Here is a 15,983-nt window from a genome sequence, read left to right as displayed (position 1 = left end):
AATGATGTCACTTCCGCTTGTATTTGGGAAACTTTATTAAAAACCAACAACAGCAGTGGCTGTAATTCATGTCTAAATCGCTCAGTACAATAAAATACAACTACAACATCGGGTAAAGAACAAAAATGAGAGTGCAATGATATTCAAAACTCAGTTTATGTTTGATAAACAGTCCCTTTAATAACTGTACACTAAACTACAATCAAATAATTACAGTAAATATTAAATTTCAGTCATTGAACAACTGCATGAAAAGAGTACATTCTAAGAATTTAAACATGTTTTCTTTATTCATTGATATTAGTATTTATATATCTAGTAAGGGACCACAGATTCAGATGCAGTGTGCACATAGAAGCAGTAAATGGCTTCCACAGCTGGAAACAGACATTTTCAAATCATGGGGATGGAAAATCAACAGCATATATTTTGGATGTACCTTATAGGATGTGCTTTTTTCTTCTTTTTTTACATTAGAATAATATTGGCAGGTGAGTTGCTGTCAAGGCTTCTTGGGTGCACAGGGTATTTCATCTTCATGAACTACATTGTTGTACTTTTGTTGATTAATACTTTATGCTAATGCTCCATCAAATGGCTTCAAACTATCTTTTATTGATACACTTTTAAACAAGACAATCTAATCCTCCTCACTATCACTCACATTCCAACAATTCACATGTTCAGATGTTCTGTGGCACGAGAAACTCAAGCCAAGAGAAGCTCAAAACCTTACTGCTTCCTCTGCAATTTTGCTTCCTGGCATCCCATTTTCGTCTTCAGTCTGCATTCCACCATTATTTTTTTGTGCAAAAAAACAACAACAAATAAATTAACAAGTAGTGTCCTTTATGTGGGCGCATACAATACATCACTTTATTGTGTCACTTCTATCCTAGACTGATGCTAGTCACTACCAATGGTATTTTCTGCAATATACATTTCACATCGTAACCATAAGTACCTCTGTGCAATTTTCTTTCAATCATACTGTAATAGAAGCGTGCCATTTGGTTTAATTACTCTCTGAAATATGTAAATCTACCGTGGCCATGAGACTGGAGTATATACACAATGCTATTGATATGCCCTATGTACAACCAAAACTGATTCTCTATCTCTGTGATTGTACTCTAGCAAACAGAAATATTGGTGTCTCTTCAGTAAGTCTGTTTAACATGTAATCCTCTGTGTCTTCATCCTTAGGCCCAGATCTGGAAAAATAAAAAAACAGCAGACATTACAAGATATCACCAAAAATGTCACATTCGCAAAAGTGTCCGATCAGACAATGATAACAGACATCTCATACCCGAAGAGTGTGGTCCCAGGAACCTGTGCAGAAGGCTGTCCCATCTGGAGAGACACGCAGTGTACTGACACGGTTCTCATGGCCAAATAGAATAGAGACCCGTGTTCCTTTGAGAACATCCCAAACATTTATGGTGTAGTCGTTGTAGCCGCCAAATAGTAGCCGTCCTGAAAGATCAAAAAAATAATAACATAAATGCTTTAAACTCTGCATATAACAATAATTAGTCATTAACTGCTGTTTGGTTGAGTGACCAGACTAATACTGAGTGCATATTTCTCACCACTGAGAGAAAAGTCAACACTGGAGACCCCAAATATTATGCTCTCTTTGGAATAAATAGCCACTTCTCTGTCTGCTCTTAAGTCAAACAGCCGGCACTGTAGAAAAGAAGAAAAAAAAAAGGTCAGAATTTGGATTTCAAAGTTATTTTCAACCAGTTTCCATTTTTACTTTATGTGGTAAATATCTGATTACTTACAGTTGCATCATCTGAGCCAGATGCAAATGCATCTCCACTGGGATAGTATCTATTAAAAAAAAGAAACAGACAACACAGTTAGGAACAAATTCCTTTCTTATGGAAGATTTCATTATCTGACTTTTAGTGACTCCCAGTGGTGGTATGAAAAAACACACACTGTGCAGCGGAAGATGTGACAAGACATAAGATTTTTCCTCACTTATGTTACAATAAAAAATAGTCTCATTTTCACTTATCACCTAGAAAGGACAATTGGCAGTAACTTACCGCACACTATTAATGTCTGATTCATGAGTTTCAAAGGACTGAATACATTGTCCTGAACGCATGTCCCACACATTGGCCTTCTTATCGCAGCCCTGCAATCATACAGAATAATGCAGAATAGGACCAAATGGGTGATGTAATTCAGTGAAATTTGAATGGCAAATAAGCTGTAATGAAAGGTGTCCTCACCCCTGAAACAAAAGTGTTTCCAGTCTCGGAGGGAGCGAGGTCCAGACAGAGTACGTCTGCGGCATGTCCATGGAAACTCTGCAGCAGCTGCCCGCTCTCAACATCCCACAATGCACATGTTCCATCCCCACTGGACGTCAGGATCTTTAACACAAGCAGACAATGAGGAAGAAGAATAGTGTCTGTTCTGAAGATCAGTAAAAGTCTATGTGGGCTAACACACGGCTATAAATGGATTGTCTTTGCTGCGTGAAACATCATGTGACCGGGACGTCGAACCAGGACCACCTGGCTGCTGTGAATTATTAACAAAGGGGGGAAGCTCTACATGTGAATATTAAATGCAGTGATTTCTGATTAATAAGAGGGGATAGTAATAAATAGACAAAAGACGAAAGTGTCAAATTGGGGGGGAAATTGCTTTTGGTGCGAGTGTTTTTGTTCATGGTCGATGATCTCACCTGCATATCGGAGTTGGTGAAGCTGCAGGCTGACAGGTAGTTTGTGTGCATGGCCACTGACTTCTTCTTGGCAGCCAAGTTCTCATTTTTGTCCAGAGAGAGGGGATACACCGAGCATTTATTATCCAGACCCCTGTGACAAGAAAATCGCCAAAGTTTACAAAAAGAGAACAGAAACCCCAACTGATGCCAGGGCACATTTGGACTCCTCAGAAGCAGTTGGACACTCACCCACAAGCTACAGCACAGCCGGAGGGAGCGTAGGCGCAGGCCATCACCCAGGTGCAAGGCATTGTCACAGCGTGCTCCTAATAAATATCAAAACACACAGCTGCATCAGGACAGCAAGATGAATCAAATTTATTAGAATCAATTCATTGGAGCAGAACAGGAAGCTTTAGGGTGTTGCATATCAGCATATAACCGTTTGTCCAAAAGCAGAAACTGTATAAAGCCAAACAGGCAGTTTAAATACATTTTACACATTATTGTGGTCAATGTTCAACTCTAAAGTCCCTTCCTCTTTGTCCTCATTCATTAAAATCTTTTGCGTCACAGCACACTGTAGATATCCTGTTGATGTCGAAATCTTCCACGTCTCCTCCTGTCTATATGTCTCATATATTAGATTTTATTAGAGTGAAATTCTCAATTAATGGCTCAATAGATGATGTTTCTATACAAAGTTCCCTGTGCAACATTCACAAACAGTACACTCCATTTTTATGCACCAATTATTTTTTTCTGTTAGTTGTTATTTGTACGTTTGTTTGAATAAGGGTAATAAAATCAATCTGGCGGGAACAAGGATGATTGTGTTAAATAAACATCTGTTTTAAACCAAAAGTTGTTCATCTTTGCCTTTAAAAATATCAAATATGGATTACAGACTTCATAAAAATACTTAAAATAAAATGATCTAATGTGGAAAAATAGTCTTTGGTTGAACTAATCAGTTGACTTTGTGTCAGCGAGCATAGCTGAAAAACTGATTCGTTACCAGCTTAAAGGATGCAGTCGAAACGGATAAAATGTGAAATAAAATCTTAGCATTTTACACACAAAAAAAAGGTTTTGTAATAAAAAAAAATCCATGCATGTTAGAAAAGAGAAAGTTACCTTGTTGGTGGTGAAAGCATCCCATACAATCACCTTTCCATCCTGCAAATAGATTAGAAGAAGTACAATATAAAACACATGTACTGTAAATCATGCAATCATACACTGGGCTAAAAACATAAACCAGCAGGAGCATAGTGTGTGTGTGTGTGTGTGTGTGTGTGTGTGTGTGTGTGTGTGTGTGTGTGTGTGTGTGTGTGTGTGTGTGTGTGTGTGTGTGTGTGTGTGACCTGTGAGGAGCTGACGATCCTCCTCTTGTCCTTACACCAGTCCATGCACAGCACTTTGTTGCCGTGTCCCTTCAGAGTTCTTCGGGTCTTCATGACAAACTGACCCAGTCCATCCACCTTCTCTGCCACCTGATGTACTGTGAAAATAAATAAATAAATATATATATACACACACACACACACACACACACACACACACACACACACACACACACACAGTACACATGTACATTAAACCATCTACTGAATACACACTGGATTAATATTCCCAGGAGCCATAAGGATTAAAGTCGATTTACAATATATACAGGAATATTAAAAAAATAATCTTTTTTTAAATCTTGTAATATCTCATAAACAAACACACAAGAAAGGCTTTTTTCCTCTTTTTTTTGGTTTACTTCAAACATCTCATTCAACATCGGCCATGTAGCTGAGATGTGATGGGACGAAACCATATACAATATACATAGAAGAAATCCAGATGGAAGCAGTGGGCTGTAAAATGGGGAAGCAAAAACAAATATTTTGCTCAAGTCGCCTGTCAAATATCTGAGGTAACGTCGATCCAATCGGGCCAGATAATCAGCTCGGACACACTCACATCTCTGTAAAACTGTCAACACTCGTCCTCTCGCTAAAATACATTTGTCTCGGAGACATTTGCTTTTATTTGTCCCGTCACAGCGTAAACGCAGCGGTGGATCGAGGCCTCTCCATTTTCAGCAGCACTCACGTTCAACATCGTGCAGCTTCGCTCTTTCCTCCTCCAGCTTCGTCTTCAGCGTCTCCGACTCCGTTTGGAGATGGGACAGAGTCTCATTCCGCTGTACCTCCTGTGTCGCCATTTCAGGGACTAGAGGGGATCTCATATATTTCCTTCGTGCAGACAGCGATCGGCAGCGAAAAGGCTTGAAGTCGAGCTAACAGCTGATGCTGCTGTCATGACGTCACGGGGAGAAGATGCTCCACCAGTGTGCATATGGAGGAGGAGGAAGAGGAGGAGGAGGAGGAGGAGGAGAAAGAGGACGAGGAGGGGGGGTCCTGCATCCTGGTGATGCTGCTGCTCCGCACGGGCTGCATCCTCAGTAGACTCACTACTCTACCGCTGATAATGCATTTAGAAACTGCCGACATGAAACACATAATACTCTTACGTAAACTGCCATTAAGAGCCATTTTGTTATTGTTTGTTAAGCCTCCCACCACGTGGGGGCGTAGTGCAGCTGAGATGAGGCGAGACGTGAACATAATCAGGAGGGTGATTTGATACAGGTGTGGCTGATTGGGGAGAAGCAAACAGTTTTTGACCGTTTCTTTTGTCTATGATTTAGGAAATAGACATATGACACAGACAGCTTCTCTCCTATATGATATTCTGGTTTGAGTTAAGGATTTAATGGTTTGATTAAATACACTTTTACTTTTGATCACACTGACAACAGTGAGGTCATGACCTTGGTTGATGGGTATTTAGTTTGCTCATATTTCTATATTTCACATTTACTATAAACAGTTTGGCTATTTTTTTTAAGCCAGCAAAATATCCAACAAAGACATTAGAAATGAAATGATCTCTGTATTTCAAACATGTTGGCCATATCCCTCAATTTTAAATATATTGTGTTCATTGTTTATTTAAAGTGTTCACATATTTACATATACAGTAAATTAGTCGTAGGCCACCAGACTGTAATGCGAGGTTGAAGGCTGGCTGTCAGATCCGGGTTAGGAAGCTCAGGTGAAGGCTGCTCGGGACCTGCAGCAGCTCCAGAGCCTGCGACGACGGGCAGAAAGGAAACGTGACCTGGAAACGATAGTCTGAGTCCAGCATCAGCTGTGAGCTGGGCCCGTCACGATCTTGTAGTAACGACTGCAACAGGGAGAAACTTGGCATATTGAGTCAAGTGCAAGTATGGCAGGTGAACACGTATATCGTGAAATTATACACTGTACTTTAAATTAGAGAAAGTGTGTTGCCTTAAATTAGAAAATAAACAATCGCGCTCACCTGAACTTTGCGAACAAATGACGACGTCACCCTTTTCTCAAAATCATCAATGGGAGTGTACGAGTTCAAAATCTTGACAATCTGCAAATTTGAAGGGAAGCTTTGTGTGTCACTGTTAAATTAGATTTTCCTAATATAAAAAAATATGGCGAGTGGCATGAAAAACGTACCTGAACTGGGTTGAGCTCAGTGCATTTGTCAGTGATCTCCTTGACGTCGTCGTCAGTGGACTTGTTGACTTGCAGCAGCCAGGCGGCCTGAGACAACGGCATCAGAGTATCTATAGCATTAGAGCTTTGCAGTTCCTTCTCTTTCAACCATTCCTCGAGGTAACTGATGTTACACCTGGACAAGCAAAAGCTATGAACTCATTTTTGTCTGCGTGAGAAATCTTCTTTAGTCTCATAAAAAAACACCACTGACCTGATTTGCATCCCCTTTCTGCAGGAACACATATCTTTTCGGAGCATGATGTTGTTGAGGGTGGTCGCACCAATGAGGAAGAACATTTGCTTGACTGCCTGTTTGATGAGTCCCTGCTCCATGCCATGCTGGCTCATGGTGGAGTGGAAGACACTGAGCTGCTGAACGATGGAGGAGATGGTGTGTGTCTCCGAGTCCTCGTAGATGCTGTTGGAGCGCTTCCTGAAGCCTGTCGGCTTCATGCTGGAAATCCCCTGGAGGCTCTCGTGCTCCAACAAACCTGGCACTGTCGGGCGAGAAGGCCAAGCAGCTGATTTAAGGTAGCAATAAAGGAGGGACCACTTCCAACATCTGCATGTGATAATGGTGATGATGAAATACCAATTGCAGGAGTTAGTGTGTTTTCCATGATGGAGACAAACTGATGGTAGATTTGAATGGCCAGGTCGCTGAGAATCTGTCTGTGTTCAGACAAGTCAAAATTCTGCAAGCAGTTCTTTTTCTGTCGAGCAGTATTTTGTTTCATGAACTCCTTTTGGAACAGAAGGCAACAAAGAGACAAGAGCATGTAAAAATATACCTGCTATTTTCAATAAAAACAATAATAGTGCATCCAGGTTAAACACAGACCTCTTCCCCGCTGTACTGCTTCAGACAGTTGAGCAGCTGGTACATGTTTGAGAGCCAGAATGACAGCAACTCAAAGTCTTTGGGCTGACTCTGAAATAAAAATGTAAAAGTCATGTTGCTTTCATTTATTTTCAACAACCAAATGTTTGTAATTCTAATTATTGATTTATGTGACATTACATAGTTTTCAGGTAACTAATACGTTTATTTTTCCAGCTGTTGATCCTTTTCACATTATTAATATCACAAAGTAAAACAATAAAAGTAAACTACACTTGTGCCAACGTTCAGGGTCCCTAATCTGAAATACGGTTATGAGTAATAGTTTTTTGATTATTACTATTCGATTATGATACTATTATTTATTTAGCAGATCTACAGTTGAGATAAAGGCTACTTGAATGAGAATTAACCTCACCGTGATGACCTTTTTGACAGCAACTATGATCGCATTCATAAGAGACTTGAGTTTGACTTCATCGTTCAAGTAGTCAGCATGGCGGATGCACATGTGGAGGATGTAAGCCGGCAGACCGGGGATCATATTGACCACCACGCCCTTGGGCTTCAGGTCTGTGAGAAGAATATGGCAAGTGAAATTGTATTTTTTCCTGCAGAGGACCGCAGAATACACACAAAGGAAGTCACAAAATGAATGAAGAAGAATACCCAGAATGATGTTTTGAATGAGCCTGGATTCATCCTCTCTCCTGTACTCCAACATGCCAAGGTAATCTTTGGGAGTGGCTGGCGCAGGCGTTTGCTTGGCTGTGCAAGAGACGTTAAAGTAGTGAACATAGAGGAGGTGGATTCATCTCATACCGTGCGTTTACAAACCGCAGCATTACCTCTCTGTGATGTTTCGAGGCTCTTTATGTGATTCTGGAGTTTCTTTATCATTCTGTCTTTCTGGTCGAGCTGCTCTTCAAAGTCCTGAAAGAAAAGCACAATTTCTTTCTGTCTTTCATGCAGACAAGACATACATGCACACACTCTCCTACCGTTACTCTCTAGATCCCCCCCCCCTCCCTCCATCACCCCACACACACCATATTTTCAGCAGTTAACTGTGAAGTCTCCTGTCTTAGTTTGTTCTTCGCTTCGCTCTCCATCAGCAGCTGTCTCTTCAAATGAGCAGTGTCGTCTTCCAGCTCCTCTACTCTGCCTTGAAGCTCCCTCTTCAACTCCTCCAGCTCTTCAGCTTTTGCCTCAAAGTGCCTTAAAAGCAACAGAAATCAGGCCAACTCAGAAATGACGATCACTTCTTTAATCAAGAAACGGATTCTAATTTGGGTGTTTTACCTGCATTGGGAGCTTTCTTCTTTAATCTTCTTCTGAAGAATGTTTGTGATCTCTTCAGTTTTTTCTTTTGTGTCACATGAATAAACACAAAATAAACACCGTAAACATAAGGAACAAATGAAATTATAATCTGCAAAAGAGCCTCATGATGTTGGGGGAAAACAAACTACCTGCTAGCTCTCTGCTCTGCATCTCTACGTGGGCCTCCAACTCTTGTTTTTGTCTCTGCAGCTCTGAAGTCTGCAGCTTGAGCTCCGGTATAACCTGTGGATCCATGAAATAAGGGAAATGAGAATGCTCTGCACCTCATATATCTAAAGGAAGGGAACGTGGGATCAAGAATGCAATAACGCACTGAGTTCTCGCTGCTGAGCCTGGACACTTCTTGGAGAATATTTTCGTTGAGATTACTTTTCTCCTGGAACAGGTTTTGCAACTGGCTGTTCTCATTTTGAAGGTGGTCCACCTTCAATTTCAAGCCCTGCACTTGTGTCTCGTAGCTTTCCTTCTGCTCCTTCTGGCGGTTTTCTAGTATTCTGCCGCCAGTGGTGGAACCGTGTTAAACAGGATCGAGAGTAAACAAGTTTGTCACACAGGTTAAGAAACAAACGAAATAATGCTAGCATAAAGTGAAGGGATCGTTATGGTTGTCGGTAAAAATAGACCTGGTCGCTTTCTGTAGGCCATCAAAGGCTGCCAGCAAATCTTCCACTTCATAAATCTTCTCCGGGTCGTCTGGAGTTAGCCTTCAGAGAAACAATGTGTGAGATGAAATGACTAAATAAGATATGGAACAACTACATTTATGTTCTATACAAAGTATTCAAGTTACCCCAAAATAACCTCCTCCTCAACAACACCACCAAGAAGTTGTCTCGTAATATCGTTCATTTTAGCTGCAAAAAGATCAGCACAATATTGTCATAATTTATGTAAAACAGTTTGATTTTTAAAACGCAAGTAATAGTACGTACCTCTTGCTTGTTCCGACTGTTGCTTCATCTTTCGGTCCATGTTAGTCCTGTGGTTTTGCAGGTTGTTGAGATCTCTGCGGAGTTCGGGAATGACCTTGACATGTTTGGTGAGCTGGATGACCTGTTCCTGCAGGTCAGCGTTCACCTGGCCCGCCTCCTCCAACTCTCTCTGCAGACGGATATTCTGTTCTTTCAATCTCTTAATCTCCTCTTTCAGAGTTTCCACCTCCGTCTCATGGTCCTGTCTCTGGATCTCTGCGTTGTTCTCTGCAACTCTGCCAAAAGTCATCTCATTAACTGAATAAATGAGTCAGAATTTGCCTTTGCTAGACAAATATTTGCTTCTTGCTCTAAAGGAGGAAGACTGTACAGTTCCATTGCTTACTTTCTAAACCTTGCTTCATGTTCTTTCTCTTCCAGGAGGTTCATCTTTATTTGATCAAAGCTCTCTGTAAGAGTGTAAAACTGGTCACAAATTTGGTGCAAATTCCAATATGAGCAGCATACACAGAAATCTTGACTCCTATTACCTTTGGCCTCTTTGGTGCCGGCTTTAAACCTGTTCTCCAAGTTCTGCTTTTCAAGATTTAGTGCATGTATTTCCTTCTGAAGCTGTGCAGTGGTCTGGAGCAATAATAAAAGTGTTTTTAAAGGACTCATACAGTCTGCTTCATAATCAAACAAATGATTTCGAGCATCAACTTCAAAACTGACCAGACTTGCGTCTTCTTTGCTCTTTTTCTCTCTCGCCTCCAAAACCGCCTTCTGACTGGTTGATTTTTCCAGCTGTGCCTCCAGACCCTGAAGCTTGTCCACGGTTTGAGAGTGGGAGTTGGCCAAGCTTGTAAGTCTTTCCATCAATCCACGGTTCTCTTTGTTCTGTAGGGATAGAGGAATTTAGTGACGTCCTGTCCATAAAAGCCAGGGCTGAAGTAACCTTGGAAGCATCTTTACCTGCTCTTCAACCTTCTTTCTGAGCTGCTGAACCCTGTAGGAGAGCTGAACATTGATCACCAGCCGACGCATGGTTTGAAAACGCCGCCGTGCCAGCCACGCCCTGGCATACTTCTGGAGAATGAGGGCTTTCTGCTCCTTTACCATCTGATGATTCATTCATTGAGAAACAGCAGAGCATGAAGGACACGTTGTTACAATTTGTAATTTCAGCAGATGAAATGATAAAAATGACAAATGAATCAACTTCACAGACCTTCTTGTACCGTTTACGGGCCATCCAGCCTCGCGTGAAGGCCTGGATGGTGATGGAAGCCAGACGGACTACCTGGAAGATCTGTGTCATGCGGTAACCTCTCCAGTATCTCTGGATCACCAGTGCTGCCCAGCCCCGCTTCAGTGTTGCAGCAGTCACAGTTTTACTGCAGGACAAGAGGCCGCACATGTCATAACCTTGACTGATACAGGACGATGCAGAACGACAAAACTGCAAGTGAAGGCCTCTAACCGGATTGTCTTCTTTCCACGGATGTACTCCTGGAGGATGATGGCTGCCTCTCTCATGCGCAGATACTTCCTCCTCTTGCTCCACCCGCGGACATGTTTCTGGATGGTCACGCAGGCTCCTCTAAGTCGGTCCAGACGCAGCTTCTCGAGATAAGCTACCTGACCAGCTCGGAAGAAGATCTTTGTTCGACCAAACTTGTACTGGTTGGGGTCCTGGAGGTCAAGCCATGAGGCCGAAGTTATACACGAACATGCAGCACACAATAATGCATGACAATGTTGTATCAAAAGGCATTTAAAGAGACGGCTAACCTGAATCAACCTCTGCAACACGTTCTTGCAGGTCTGTTTCTTGTCATTGAAGTCTGACTCCTGGTGTGACATCAGGATACTGTATCGGCCATAAAACTCATTGTATGTCCATCTGTTGACAAAAAACACGTCAACCATTACAAGAGCACATGGATACTTTGTTTTGGCTGATATGGAACGGAGTAAAAGAGAATCACCTGGACGGATAGCTCTGTGCGCTGATACGAATAGTTTCAAGGACTCCACACGCTCGCAACTGCTGCACCACCCTCCTGGAGTCATATCTAAAAACAAACAAGGAAACATTCGTTCAACCATAGACACAAACACGCACAAATGATTGAGGCTGACACAGATTGATTCCTGTCAAGCAGAGTTTCACCAGCACTCACTCAAATGGGAGCTTTTCATCATTGGGCTTAATGCAGCGTACATAGTGAGGGGTGGTAGCGTTCAGTGTTTCCATCAGTAAAGAGAGGGAGCTGCAGAACTACATTCACCCACAAAGTTCATCAGAAAGGATAAAAAATACCACACAAATACAATTCTGTTTTGTTCTATATTCTGAGATTAATACAACACATTATGGAAACTTCAGAGGGAGCTTAATCTCCAGCGAGCAGCAACATAAGCAAACATTGTCACCTTATCTCCCACAGAGGTTCTCAACTGTTTATTGGCTGGTTTCACTCCAGGTCTGGCAGGTCTCACTTTGACAACTTTACTTGTCACAGAGCTTTGCTTCTCCTCTCGGAAAAGGTTGGCCAGAAAAGGAAACTGATAACAGTTGCAAGCAGGGGAATTGGGTCAAAATTAGGACAAACAAAGCTGCATGGATTAGTTGTTTTAACCACTATGACACATAGTCAAATGAAACAGGGCCTTTGATTACCTTGCTGACTCTCATAATGTCAACCAATTCTTCATACAGAGCGTCTCTGTTCTTTTCAAGAAAACCTGTACATTGATATTCCACCTGTTCTTGGAAAAGGATTTGCATAGTTCAAAAAAGGCATCTGTCAGGAATCCAAAAGCATTAACAGTGAATTATAGTAGGAATGACATGTGTGTGACATTATGCTGGAAATGGCTTTCTAAAGGTCACCAGACTTCACCTTGTCTGCAAAGTGTTGAATAACAAATGCCTCATTTGACAACCTGGGCTTCTCAAACAGAGGATTGGCATCAAGGTAGTTGAAGAGCTTTTGCAGCCAGCTTTGATCAGTACCTTGAGGAAACTGTAAAGCAAAAATACATGTATAGGAGGCACAGCAAAGTTGCATTTCTCATTGTAAAAATGCACTTCACATCCATTCAATTACCAAACATTCTTCATCAAGCAAGTCCAGGATCCCCATCTTTGCTTCAATCAGGTCAATGACCGGCTGGTTGTCATAGAAATCTATCAACGTCCACGGTATGTCCTCTCTCATGTACTCCTCTTGCTCCAGCTTGAACACGTGCTGATTGAAAATAAGACAGACAACCGAATAACACCCTGGGCTAAGAATGCTTTGTATGCAGAATCGTACAATGACTTGGACATATGGTGAAGCAAACCAAGTTAAACTGCTGCTGAAGCTTCTCGTTCGCATAGTTGATACAAAACTGCTCAAAGCTGTTGATGTCAAACGTTTCAAAGCTGAAGACAAAAGAAACAAGGATCACGTCACAAATGACCATATGAGGGACCAGAAACATCAAGCAGCTGAAAAAAGAATGATCGTTGCATTATTTATCATCTGTATTACCCATAAATGTCCAGTACACCAATGAAAGCGTGTTGCTGACCCGGAACCTGCAGTGCACTATTTATCCTCTTAATAATACAGTCAAACAGGTGGGCATAGATCTGCTTGGCAAGGGCATCTTGGGCATTTACAGCCCGCTCAATGGGCACCGGCTTCACCACCGTCTCGGCCACCAGAACGATCCTCCGATGGCACAGCCAACGCCCCAACTCTTCTGCGCTCACGCTCAGCAGCTCACAGAAGACCGCCAGGTGTTGGTCACCGGGCTGGAAGATATGCAAAATAAGATGTGTAGCTGAACCAGGTTCATGTTTTAATATCTAATCTTGCAGACAAAAAGCCATTTAGGCTTGGAGAGATGAGACTCACAGCAACTGATGATTTTCCATCTCCAGAGTTTCTGATTTTGACATTTCCCAAATGCAAAATGGCAGCCAAAACTTTGAACACATTTGACTGAAAGTCCTCCTTTAACCCTGGAGAGGAAGAGACGGGAAGGTAACGTAGACGTCACAACAAAAACAAGTTACATTCTGACAGATAAAGTGTTTTTTTTACCCAGCAGTGAGAAGGTCTTTCGAGTCTCCTCCATGTCTTTCTTGTCATCGACACCTTCAATAGTGATATCCCCGCCCTTGCAGGTGTACCGGAACTTATCCGCACTCACTACAGATGACAGGAATATACAATCAGGCAGTCTTACACTACTATAACAAACAAAAGCCACTGATCCATCTCAAACTTGCTCAATACACCCTCATTAGAAACACTCACGCAGTCTTAGATTCTTGAACTGTGGCAGGTGAGCACAGGAACACATCTGGTAGAATATGTGGTAGTTTCGCTCGTTGTCTGTCTGAATAAAACAAGGGTATCAATGTTATGTATGAGATTTTTATTTGTTTTAACACAATACCACCGTCATCTCATACACTACCTGAAAGACGACTCTCGATTTCTCCAAGAGATAGGTCCTCATGTTCGCTCCGATGATCCGGTACCTCCTGTCAAAGCTGATCTCTGTGTATTTCCCGAAACGGCTGCTGTTGTCGTTCCGGGTGGTCTTTGCGTTTCCTATTGCCTGAGAGAAAGTTCATCAGGTCCCTTTTTTTATGTTTTCCCAAAGATATAAGTTGTCTTAATTCATGCACTGGGTGTTTAATATTGGTTTACTGTTGTCACAGGACTGACATATTGACTGTATTTCTGCCAGTTCAGTGACGAGAGCAGCAATGTGTTGCCCTGTGAGTACAGAGCTCCTGGTCCAATAAAATCATACCTCTGTTATCGGATTGGATGCCAGGACTTTGTCTTCAATGTGAGTCTTACTTCCAGATTTGCTCACAACCGCAAAGTACCTCATAGCATATCGAGCAGACACCGTTTTCCCAGCTCCAGATTCACCACTGACGATGATGGACTGGTTCTTGTGGTTTCTGAGAAAAATAATATAAGTTATGAGTTGACTGTGTATTTTATGTGATCATTTTGTCTTTTATTTACCTGGCCATCTGTTTGTAAGCCTCCTCTGCTACTGCAAATATATGAGGGTCCATGTCCCCCATGTTCTGGCCTGAGTAGGCATGAATGATTGCATCTCCATAGACGTGAAGCTGTTTGTATGGATTTACAGCCACCAGTATAATACCTGCAATTGAGGAAGCAGCACAGGCTGAGACAAGAGCCTCCACAACTACAACAGACTACAATTCAGTGGTAGGATCCAGTTTGACAGTCAAGGATTTGTTTCCACAGTACCACAGTAGGTGTAGATGATTCTGGACTCCGCAAATCGCACTTTAAGATTATGAAGGACTGCAGGTTCGTGCAGGTAGCTGAGAGCGGTGAGGTCATTCTCCCCCACCAAGATGTCCGGGTTGCGAAGAGGAGGGAGTTGTGGTGTCACAGGGTCAACAGAGAGGTGGTGCTCCTGTACAATGAAAGGGTTATGTAAAAGAGGCAGGTCAGCTGTTACTTCTCACCATCATAAATCCATTGCAGCTGCATGTGAAGGTTTTATTGGTCACATTTTACTCACAGTGCCATCTTCAAGAAGCAACTTGAGAACATTATCCCCAGAATGAAAGTCTCTCATAATCTCGGCTGACTTCCACACATGATCTGCATCTGGTATCCACACTCGGTTGTACTATGGGAGATGATTTCAGTGGTGTCAAGATATTACCATTTAACAAGGTATCTATAGCGAAGTTTGAACATATAACACTTTAAATGTGACGCAATTTCCTGTGTGAAAATCTACATAATAAACTCTTGAGTCTGAGTAAAAAGTTGAGCATTTAGACTTCAAGTCCAGCCTCCTCTACATCTCTGCAACTTGACTGAGCTCTGACAAAGTTTCCATATGTTTCTGTAAAACAACATAAAGGTTGTATTATCTCTATTCAATTAGAAACATGGTGCTTTTCTCTTACCTCGGTGTACAGTTCCAACAAAGCCATATTCATGCATTATTGTTTTCACTTCTCTTGTCAGTATTGTCAGCGTTTGTATCACTGTACTTTCCTGGTTACCAACGAATTTCTGCCTTCCTCTCACAACTATGCCAGTGTCCCCAAAGTCAGGAGAAACACAATCACATGGCTTTCCCGGTTGTAACTTTCAAAATAATACTCACTGAATTAATACAAACTCTATTAGGTTGGGAAAAAAAAAACAATTTTTCATGAATACATTAGCCGTTGAAATGTTCACCCACATGTCAGTCTTACATGTTAATGTGTGCTTCAATTTCATGTACATGAACATCTAATGTTATTCTGCATATTCATTACTTTAACTTGACCCAATCTGCGGAAATAAAAATGGGAGAACAATTAAAACTCTTTCATTCAAACAATACGAGAAAGACTCTCTAACTTAAGGCCATGATGTGGAGTCACAGATAGACATCGCTTACGTTTGAGGGGTCACCACACAAAAGAAAAATCATCCCATCTAAAAGTGACAAACCTGACGCTTTTATTCTGAAAGCCGCTTCGCTCGTGTCCCAGGTGCGTCTCGCGTCTTCCTGGTTGTTGTGTCGCTCACCTGCTG

The 15,983-nt window shown here is 41.8% G+C and overlaps 2 protein-coding genes across 2 annotated transcripts; both read right to left on the bottom strand.

Annotated features, from left to right (window-relative positions):
- Window positions 1-85: 85 nt before the first annotated feature.
- On the bottom strand, window positions 86-5,023 carry gnb5a (guanine nucleotide binding protein (G protein), beta 5a). The gene is made up of 11 exons (XM_068603749.1): window positions 4,799-5,023; window positions 4,063-4,199; window positions 3,833-3,874; window positions 2,945-3,021; window positions 2,714-2,846; window positions 2,253-2,396; window positions 2,064-2,155; window positions 1,794-1,842; window positions 1,596-1,692; window positions 1,313-1,479; window positions 86-1,214 (listed from the first exon to the last, which is right to left on the bottom strand). Exons 1-11 carry the CDS (start codon window positions 4,932-4,934, stop codon window positions 1,203-1,205), a joined length of 1,086 nt encoding a protein of 361 aa, XP_068459850.1. The 5' UTR covers window positions 4,935-5,023; the 3' UTR covers window positions 86-1,202.
- A 756-nt stretch (window positions 5,024-5,779) lies between these two features.
- On the bottom strand, window positions 5,780-15,444 carry myo5c (myosin VC). Its single transcript, XM_068603709.1, has 40 exons — window positions 15,362-15,444; window positions 14,965-15,075; window positions 14,685-14,856; window positions 14,430-14,574; window positions 14,206-14,362; window positions 13,864-14,007; window positions 13,701-13,782; window positions 13,485-13,592; window positions 13,296-13,402; window positions 12,927-13,192; window positions 12,736-12,817; window positions 12,498-12,638; window positions 12,291-12,413; window positions 12,068-12,151; window positions 11,821-11,952; window positions 11,568-11,665; window positions 11,373-11,459; window positions 11,176-11,287; window positions 10,865-11,076; window positions 10,613-10,778; window positions 10,357-10,503; window positions 10,117-10,281; window positions 9,933-10,026; window positions 9,788-9,851; window positions 9,403-9,677; window positions 9,261-9,324; window positions 9,094-9,174; window positions 8,784-8,964; window positions 8,599-8,692; window positions 8,429-8,492; window positions 8,176-8,344; window positions 7,975-8,059; window positions 7,796-7,894; window positions 7,545-7,699; window positions 7,127-7,216; window positions 6,878-7,028; window positions 6,497-6,782; window positions 6,244-6,418; window positions 6,074-6,154; window positions 5,780-5,935 (listed from the first exon to the last, which is right to left on the bottom strand). Exons 1-40 carry the CDS (start codon window positions 15,392-15,394, stop codon window positions 5,780-5,782), a joined length of 5,238 nt encoding a protein of 1,745 aa, XP_068459810.1. The 5' UTR covers window positions 15,395-15,444.
- Window positions 15,445-15,983: the final 539 nt, after the last annotated feature.

Source organism: Clinocottus analis, unplaced genomic scaffold, assembly GCF_023055335.1.
Source record: "Clinocottus analis isolate CAN_PGR_092001 unplaced genomic scaffold, fCliAna1.0.p SCAF_6, whole genome shotgun sequence".
NCBI lineage: Eukaryota > Metazoa > Chordata > Actinopteri > Perciformes > Cottidae > Clinocottus > Clinocottus analis.
This window is presented reverse-complemented; position numbering and strand designations above follow the sequence as displayed.